Source organism: Miniopterus natalensis, chromosome 14 (genome assembly GCF_054644295.1).
Source record: "Miniopterus natalensis isolate mMinNat1 chromosome 14, mMinNat1.hap1, whole genome shotgun sequence".
NCBI classification, from domain to species: Eukaryota; Metazoa; Chordata; class Mammalia; order Chiroptera; family Miniopteridae; genus Miniopterus; species Miniopterus natalensis.
The window spans coordinates 43,944,055-43,953,054 of NC_142094.1; the positions used below are offsets into that span (position 1 = coordinate 43,944,055).

The 9,000-nt window shown below is 57.5% G+C and overlaps 1 protein-coding gene across 3 annotated transcripts; it reads left to right on the forward strand.

Annotated features, from left to right (window-relative positions):
- The first annotated feature begins 2,429 nt into the window (after positions 1 to 2,429).
- On the forward strand, positions 2,430 to 8,938 carry NFKB2 (nuclear factor kappa B subunit 2). 3 transcript variants are annotated; one of them, XM_016220022.2, is made up of 22 exons: positions 2,430 to 2,729; positions 3,007 to 3,088; positions 3,205 to 3,245; positions 3,506 to 3,604; positions 3,684 to 3,835; positions 4,057 to 4,163; positions 4,251 to 4,409; positions 4,703 to 4,807; positions 4,936 to 5,021; positions 5,108 to 5,246; positions 5,479 to 5,607; positions 5,735 to 5,944; positions 6,026 to 6,167; positions 6,542 to 6,656; positions 6,747 to 6,960; positions 7,113 to 7,282; positions 7,385 to 7,487; positions 7,604 to 7,755; positions 7,885 to 7,954; positions 8,138 to 8,310; positions 8,448 to 8,559; positions 8,661 to 8,938. In XM_016220022.2, exons 1-22 carry the CDS (start codon positions 2,709 to 2,711, stop codon positions 8,780 to 8,782), a joined length of 2,703 nt encoding a protein of 900 aa, XP_016075508.1. In that variant the 5' UTR covers positions 2,430 to 2,708; the 3' UTR covers positions 8,783 to 8,938. The 3 variants fall into 3 exon arrangements, with proteins under 3 accessions (XP_016075508.1, XP_016075509.1, XP_087680661.1); XM_087824535.1 differs by lacking the exon at positions 2,430 to 2,729 and adding an exon at positions 2,800 to 2,856; XM_016220023.2 differs by lacking the exon at positions 5,479 to 5,607.
- The last annotated feature ends 62 nt before the right edge of the window (positions 8,939 to 9,000 follow it).

Genomic DNA, 9,000 nt, shown 5'->3' on the forward strand with positions numbered 1-9,000 from the left:
GGTTGTGGGTTCATTATAATATTCTCTGCATTCTTTATGGTTTATACAAATTTGTGGGGAAAGAGTTTCATCCTAGATTTAACAGACTGGCTTTGAATTCTTGTTCTGTCCCTTTCTAGCTGTGTTACTTCACCTCTCTGAGACTTAATTTCTTCATCAGTAAAGGAAGGTAATATTTATCCCCTGGAGTTGTTGGAAGAGCAAAAATGTATACTAAAGTACCTTAATATGGTACCTGGCACATTCCATTTGTAGGCAAGATTAAGAGGAAGAGGAAGTAACAGGAAATAAAGAACCCAAATCAAGGGCCATAATAGTCTTTCTTTATGTAGAGCTAGTGCAGACCTGTAATTCCATTATTAAGAAGGTCAGGGGAAGTTGCAGGAAAGATCTGAAAAGACGGCCTGTGTTTGACTGTGAGCCCAAGGTAGGACGACTCCAGGAATGGAGGTTGCTCATGGTGCCTCATAAAGGGAAACTCTACCAAGCAGAGGTGTCCAGCCTCAGAGTTAGTACCTTGTGAAATCCTGTACTGACCTTGCTGCCACTAGAAGCATACAAGCGGACGTTAGGAACTACATAAAAGGCAATTTCCTATATCAGAGAAAGTTTGAACTATTAAGATCGTGGATACCTTTTTAATTCTAATATTCCAAATCTCTGGGATGGATGAGCAAAGCCTTTTCGGGCGCAGAGCTCCTGAGCTCAGTGAGGTCTGAAAGTCTGCCCCGCTGTGAACCTGTCATTTATAGAGGAAGTTTTAGGTCCAGATTGTCTCTTCCAGGGGAGAATGAGTCAGAACGGAGGACGGTTAGAGTCTCCTTGGGGCTCCAGAAAGGCCGCCAGATGGCGCCTGGGACCGACGGCAAGAGCAACTAACTTCCTCTTCCCCTAACTTCCCGGCAGCGGGGCCCCGCTCGGGGCAGGCCACCGGAGGGCTGGGGCCCCTCAGCTTCCCCCTGGGGTTCCCCGGCCAAGCTGTAGGCACAGCAAAAGCCGAGGGGCAGCGGGGGCTGCCAGTTGTTTGAGGCAGGCCTGAGGGAGTGAGGAGACCGGAGTCGGGGCCCTCGGCCCGGGGTGGCGCTAGTTCCACGAATCTCGCCTCTGGCTGGTCCCCCACTAGAGCCGGAGCCTGGCTGACAGTCGTCTCCACTCCCCACTCCCGGCGAGGCGCGAGTATTCCCCCCTCAGGGACACGCCTGAGTCGCTCCTGATTGGCTGTAAGCATCCGGAGTTAAACTTTCAGCCAATGAAAAGGGGCATGGGGCGTGACGCACGGATACGTCACGGGAATTCCCCCCTCCCGGGGGCGGAAAAGGGGCTTTCCCCCCTGGAGCCCTGGTGACTGGAGAGGTGTCGCGACCCGTCCGAGGTGGGTCGGGCCCGGAGAGAAGCCGGAACCGAAGCCGCCGCCGCGGTGAGTGGCCGGGTTCAGATCGCTGGGTGGCGGAGACACTGGGAAGGGAGGGAGGAGGGCCTGTAACTGAGGGAGCTCCAGGGCTGGAAAGCAGCAGATGCACACACACACGCAGAGCACGCACACGCACAAGACACCCGGATACACATCCACATCCTCGTACAAAGACACGCGGACCCGTACCTATGCCGGCGAGTGCACAGCATCATCCATGTACTCAGAATCGCACACATATACACACACCAACATGCTCACCTTTCACAGGTGCCTGGACCCATGCCCTTCACGCACAAAGATATGTTCACCTGTGCCCTTACATATCAAGACAAGTTCAGATATGTGTCCACACTGAGAAGTTTAAGGACGCTCACCTGTTGCACACGCACGCCAGCACATGGGCCAAAATACACTTGTATACCTGTGGTGGAGACACACGTGTATTACACACCACTATGGGGCTCGAGCAGGGGCGTGGGCACCCATAGCAGGTGCGGTGTGGGAATCAACCGCTGCCGAGATGTTTCGGTGAGAGGGGTCCATCCCAAAGAAGAGACACCTTTCCTCCCACCACCCCGAAGCCCCAAGAGAACCCCGGAGCCCCCCAAGTGGGAAGAGCCCCCGCCTACAGGCCTTCTGGGAGGAGGCCTTCCTACAGCAGGAATGTCCCCCCAAAAGCCCCCGGGTGAATCAGCCGTGGCCTCCCTTTGGGTAGAAAATCCCAAGGTTGCTCCAGAGTGGGGGAGGGGAAGGAGGAGGGAGGCGGGCCTCGCACCCTAACTAGCAGCCTCCCCGGGCCTTGAAAGACCCTCTAGTCCCCGGCACCTGCTCTGAAGGGAGGAGGGGGACCTAACCCCCATGGGGGCTTCCCTGGGTCTGGTTGCCCCTCTGCCCTGAGGCTGCGTGAGTCCACGGGCCCGTGCCGACCTGGCGCCCCTCCCGCCTCGGGGGCGTGGCCAGTGCGTCATTTCCAGGCCCGCCCCCTCCGGCCCCGCCTCCCCCTGGTATTTTCGGGACTTTCCTAAGCTGTTCTAACTTTCCTGCCCCTTCCCCGACCCAGCCCAGCCCAGCTCCGGATCTCGCCCTCCACCGGATCTCTCCCGCCACACCCGGACGGGTGGCTGGAGGAGATCCGACCCTCCCCCAAATCTGGGCCCCCCTCTCTTCCACATTCCGGTCCTGATTTGTCTCTCCCTGCCCCCGCCACTCCCCCCAACCTAAGGCGGGCGCCTGAAACTCTGGGAAAGAGAACCCGGCCGGAGCCACCAGACAGAACCGGGCCTAGCCCAGAGACATGGAGAGTTGCTACGACCCAGTGAGTCACTCCGCCTGGCCCCAAAGCCGGCTGGCTGCCCCCGTGTTTGTCTGCTTGTCTGCCAGTCGGCCGGTGTCCCCTCTGCTCCCCTACACCTGTAATGCCCTCAGATGATCTCAGCCTGCCTGTTAGTCTCTCTGCAAACTGCTTTCAATGGGAGCTCTTTTATGGGCATGAGGAGAGAAGTAGTGATTACTGAGGGTTTGGAGAGTTGGGAGGTGGAGGGCCCTGGGGGCGGCTCAGAACCAGCTGCCACCCCAGTCTGTCTCCAAAGCAGGGTCTGGATGGCATTATTGAATATGACGATTTCAAATTCAACCCTTCTATTATGGAACCCAAGGAGCCTGCCCCAGAGTCAGGTTAGTAAGTCTCCTAACCTCCCCTTGTCTTAGAGGGAGGGGGAAGGGGAGACTGTGCCTTCTGCCTTGGGGATGGGCTCAGAGATCCTGGATCAGCAAGGCCCCTCTGTCCACAGCTGACGGCCCCTACCTGGTGATTGTGGAACAGCCTAAGCAGGTAAGTAAAATGGAAGGGATGGTATGGGACCGCTTCAGCTTTGGGGGCAAATGGGGTAGGTGTAGCTGGGTGGCCGTGGGGAGGGTCACTGACCACAGAAGTCACTTCAGGTTGGAACAGTTGGCTGCTGCTGATCACAGTGGTGTGGTTGTGATTCAGGCAGACACTACCAGTCATTATGGTCACTGCTCGCAGGGGGTGTGGCTGGCTCTGGGGGGGTCTCTCCTGGTCACAATATCACTCTACCCTGGAACCTTCAGCGAGGCTTCCGATTTCGATATGGCTGTGAAGGCCCCTCCCATGGAGGGCTGCCAGGTGCCTCCAGTGAGAAGGGCCGGAAGACTTATCCTACTGTCAAGGTGAGCAAGGATGGTGCTTGAGGGTGGGCTAGTGGACAGTGTATCCAGGGATATTACTGACAGCCCTCGACCTTCCCAGATCTGTAACTACGAGGGACCAGCGAAGATCGAGGTGGACCTGGTAACACACAGTGACCCACCTCGTGCTCATGCCCACAGCCTGGTGGGCAAGCAATGCTCGGAACTGGGGGTCTGCGCCGTGTCTGTGGGGCCCAAGGACATGACTGCCCAGTAGGTGCCCCCTACCCCTGGCCCCCACTGGCATGCCCCCTCATTGCCTACCTGTCCTGTCTAGGAGGAGACTTAGGTTGGCCCCAGAACCCAAGGCCCCAAGTAAAAACCAGAAAAGCTTCCTAGAGGAAGTAGGGCTAAGCTGAGCCCTGGCAGTGGGGCGGGTGCCTCAGGAGGAAAGAACTGGCTGCAATACCTCTGACTCTCCCTCCTCCACCCAGATTTAACAACCTGGGCGTCCTGCATGTGACCAAGAAGAACATGATGGAGATTATGATACAAAAACTTCAGAGGCAGAGACTCCGCTCCAGGCCCCAGGGCCTTACGGGTACGGTGGGGAGGGAGGGAGTCATGGGAGGTGGTCATGGAAGGAGTAGAGGAGGAATCCAGAGGTCACATTGTGCCCACTGCCCAGAGGCTGAGCGGCGGGAGCTGGAACAGGAGGCCAAGGAGTTGAAGAAGGTGATGGATCTGAGCATCGTGCGACTGCGTTTTTCCGCCTTCCTCCGAGCCAGTGACGGCTCCTTCTCCCTGCCCCTAAAGCCCGTTATCTCCCAGCCCATCCACGACAGCAGTGAGTATCTTGACTACCTGGGATGCAAGTCCTGGGTGTCAGAGGGAACATGACAGGCAACCTCAAGCTGTGGAGTCAGAAAGGCCTGGCTTTGAACTTGGCCCTGCCACATATAACTAAGTGATCTTAAGCAAGTCATTTTAGCCTCTCTGAGTATGGCTTCTGCCTTGGGAAAATGCAGATACTAGTGGTTCCTCTTGGGGTTGTTCAGATAATGATACAAAGCACTTGGCTCCATAAATGGGGTCATGACTCTTACATCATTTCAAGTAATTGATATCCCACCTCCATAGAGTCTCCTGGGGCCTCAAACCTGAAGATTTCTCGCATGGACAAAACAGCTGGCTCTGTACGGGGTGGAGATGAGGTTTATCTGCTTTGTGACAAGGTGCAGAAAGGTGAGGCTGAAGCCTATGCTGGGAGCTAAGGATGCTGGGTGTCAAGATTGGGGGCCAGGGCAACATCAGGACAAATGGCCCTTAAGATTCCACTAGAAGTTGTGGCCAAGCTTCAGTCTTCCCTGCAGATGACATTGAGGTTCGGTTCTACGAAGATGATGAGAATGGGTGGCAGGCCTTTGGGGACTTCTCTCCCACAGATGTTCATAAACAGGTACCGTAGGGATACTACCAGGCCAGGGCTGGGGGGCCCATCTAGGCCAAGGCCTCAACGACACTTTATGTCTTCCTTTTGCCCAGTATGCCATTGTGTTCCGGACGCCTCCCTATCACAAGATGAAGATTGAGCGTCCTGTAACCGTGTTCCTGCAACTGAAACGCAAGCGTGGGGGAGATGTCTCTGACTCCAAACAGTTCACCTATTACCCTCTGGTGGAAGGTGGAGCAGGCCTGAAGATCTCAAGGGGGCTGGGGGGGGGGGGCTGGAAAGTCCCAAGAATTAGATCAGGGTACCCATGAGTCAAGTTAGGAGTGGGGAAGGTCCCAGAAAGAGGTGTTCCTACGAGCCAACCTGAGGGCTTTGGGGGAAAGGGTCATTACCAACCTTGGGACAGGGCTCATGAGTGACCCATGAGTTGGGGTTCTAACACCTCATTTCCCTCTGCCCCCAGACAAGGAGGAAGTGCAGCGGAAGCGGAGGAAAGCCTTGCCCACCTTCTCCCAGCCTTTTGGGGGTGGCTCCCACATGGGTGGAGGCTCTGGGGGCTCAGCAGGGGGTTATGGAGGAGCTGGAGGAGGAGGTGAGGGGGTGCTGGTGGCATGAAGGGCGATGGAGGAGGGAGGGGTAAAGGGGACAGAAGTTGTGGGGGAGGTAATCTGGGAGAGTTCAGGCTGGTGCCCCTCCCCACAGACTGCTTGTCTCCACAGGTGGCAGCCTCGGCTTTTTCCCCTCCTCCTTGGCCTACAGCCCCTACCAGTCCGGGGCTGCCCCAATGGGCTGCTACCCGGGAGGCGGGGGCGGGGCGCAGATGGCCGCTGGGGCGCCTAGCGGGGATGCTAGGGAGGAAGCAGCAGAACCGAGCGCGCCCCCCGAGGACCCCCACCGCAAACCACAAGCCCCAGAGCTGCTGCAGCGAGGTATAGTCCCAGGAATTCGGGTGGTCTGGGCGCTGGGTGTGGGGGTCTCTAGCCCACGCCCACGCCCCCTGTCGCCCGCAGCCCGGGAGTACAACGAGCGGCTGTTCGGCCTGGCGCAGCGCAGTGCCCGAGCCCTGCTCGACTACGGCGTCACCGCAGACGCGCGCTCGCTGCTGGCGGGACAGCGCCACCTGCTGACGGCGCAGGACGAGAACGGAGACACGTAGGTGGGCGGGTGGCGGGGAGAGGGGAGAGGGGCTCCAGGGTGGGGATTTGGGACTCGGTGTCCCGTCCTGTGGAAGGTCGTGGGGTGCTCTGAAGTTGAACAGACCCGCTTTCAAGTCGGGCTCTCTACGTACTAGTTCTGTTGAAGGTACTTAATCTCTCTATACTTCAGTTTCGTCAACTGTTAAAGGTACTTATGTACCTCAAAAGCTGCTCAGGTAGGATTAAATTCAGGTGCTGCATTGCCCTTGGAGACGTCTGGGCTCCACAGGCCCCAGCAAGACAGATTATGGAGGCTGTGGGGTTTTGAAGGTAGAGGATACTCCGGCTGGCTGGGCTTGCTAAAGCAGAGTCTTGCTCCCCAATCCCTAGGCCGCTGCACCTGGCCATTATTCACGGGCAGACCAGTGTCATCGAGCAGATAGCCCATGTCATCTATCATGCTCGGCACCTGGGCATGGTCAACATCACCAACCACCTGCACCAGGTGAGGAGCACCTATTGGTGAGGGGCTGAGTTGGAAGGTCAGTGGATCTAGGCCAGGGGCCAGCCTGGCTCACTCTACCTGCATTCCCAGACACCCTTGCACCTGGCGGTGATCACTGGGCAGACCAACGTGGTGAGCTTCCTGCTGCAGGTAGGCGCAGACCCGGCACTGCTGGATCGGCATGGAGACTCAGCAGTGCACCTGGCACTGAGGGCAGGTGCCAGTGCCCCTGACCTGCTGGGTGCACTGCTGCGGAGTGGAGTTCCCAACATGCCCCAACTGTTGCACATGCCAGACTTCGAGGGTGAGTTCTTCACCTCATCTAGACCAGGGGCAAGGGTAGGGACCAGGGAGGGTAACTGGTGAGTGCCTAGAGTGCACATAAGGTGTAGAGGTCAGCTTGTCAGGGGGCCACATTGGGGTCACAGCTGCAGGCTGAGTATCCTGTGTCCCTAGGGCTGTACCCAGTACACCTGGCAGTCCGTGCCCGAAGCCCGGAGTGCCTGGATCTGCTGGTGGACAATGGGGCTGAAGTGGAGGCTGCAGAGCGGCAAGGGGGCCGAACAGCTCTGCACCTAGCCACAGAGATGGAGGAGCTGGGGTTGGTCACCCATCTGGTCACCAAGGTGGGAATGAGGACCATGGAGGGACCAAGGATGGTGAAAATGTAGGGAGAGGGAAAGCCAGTCAGTTGGTGCTGTGATCAACCACTCCCTTGTATCCTGCAGCTCCATGCCAACGTGAATGCTCGAACCTTTGCGGGAAACACACCCCTACACCTGGCAGCTGGATTGGGATCCCCAACCCTCACCCGCCTCCTTTTAAAGGCTGGTCAGTCTCACCCTCAGGGGCATATGAACAGGACTGGGAGGAGAAAAAGGGGTGCCTCCCAGGCCCCCCACTGTGCAATCCTGAATGTGGGCTCCCATTGCACCTCTCTCCCCTAGGTGCTGACATCCATGCAGAGAACGAGGAGCCCCTGTGTCCACTGCCTTCGCCTCCCACCTCTGGTAGTGACTCAGATTCTGAAGAGCCTGAGAGGGACACCCGAAGCAGCTTCCGGGGCCACACACCTATTGACCTCACTCGCAGCACCAAGGTGAGGCCAGCCTGGGACAAGAAGAACCAAGGAACAGGGAGTCTCAGCTTAGGGATGGGGTCCAAAGTATCTGGTACCTGGGCTTAAGAACTGGGATGGGAGTAGTCCAAGCTGAGGCTCTCTCTTCAGGTCAAGACCTTGCTGCTAAATGCTGCTCAGGACACCATGGAGCCACCCCTGACCCCGCCCAGCCCTGCAGGTGAGATCTCTTCACTCATTCCCAGCCCCCAGCCCCTGTTCACAGAGGTCTCTTCTCCTTCAGAACCTCTGAAGGGGTCTGCCTTGTCTACCAGATTGCCATGGGAGAAACATGAAACATGGAGTCTGTGCCTGTGCCCATCTCTGGAGGTAATTGACACATTTATGTGTATGTCCCCCTCAGGGCCAGAGTTGCCACTCGAGGATACAGTCCTGCAGAACCTGGAGCATCTGCTAGATGGGCCAGGAGCTCAGGGCAGCTGGGCAGAGCTAGCAGAACGGCTGGGGCTGCGTAGCCTGGTGGACACATATCGAAAGACGGCTTCCCCCAGCGGCAGCCTCCTGCGCAGTTACAAGGTCAGTGGGGCCCTGTCCCCTGCTCAGTGCCTGGCTTCCTTTCCCGTCTCAGATCCCAGGTCCTTCCTTGGCCTCAGGGCTCCTGACCCCACATCCTAACTATAACTCAGGTTCTCATACCTCTTCCTTCTCTCCAGCTGGCTGGTGGGGACTTAGCAGGCCTGCTGGAAGCTCTGTCTGACATGGGCCTAGAGGAAGGAGTGAGGCTGCTAAGGGGTCCTGAGGCCCGAGACAAACTGCCCAGCACAGGTAAAAGGGTCCTACCTAGAAGATCATCTGGGCCTGGAGGGTGGAAAGCCAAAGGCCCTGACTGTCCCTTAACCCCCTCCTTATGTCTGCTTCCCCAACAGAAGTGAAAGAGGACAGTGCATACGGGAGCCAGTCAGTGGAACAGGAGGCCGAGAAGCTAGGCCCACCCCCTGAGCCACCAGGAGGACTCTGCCATGGGCACCCCCAGCCTCAGGTGCACTGAACTGCTGTCTATTCACCAGCCCCCTTCCTGGGCCCCTCTGTACAGCATCCCCACCTACTCTAGTCCTTATTTAACACCCCGTGCCCACCCCTCAGTTGAAGTAAATAAAGGACTCTCATAGGAAAGGGAGGGAGGCCTGGCTCCCTTCCCAACTTATGGCAGCCCTTGAGTGACTTGTCTTACCCTGGCCCCAAGCTAGGCACTGGAGAGAAAAGGGG

Coding starts and splice junctions, on each gene's coding strand:
- NFKB2 (XM_087824535.1), top strand. CDS start 2,830: ATGCCCTCAGATGATCTCAGCCTGCCT. Junction 6,168..6,541: donor CAGGACGAGAACGGAGACAC/GTAGGTGGGCGG, acceptor CCCAATCCCTAG/GCCGCTGCACCTGGCCATTA. Junction 8,311..8,447: donor GCCTCCTGCGCAGTTACAAG/GTCAGTGGGGCC, acceptor CCTTCTCTCCAG/CTGGCTGGTGGGGACTTAGC.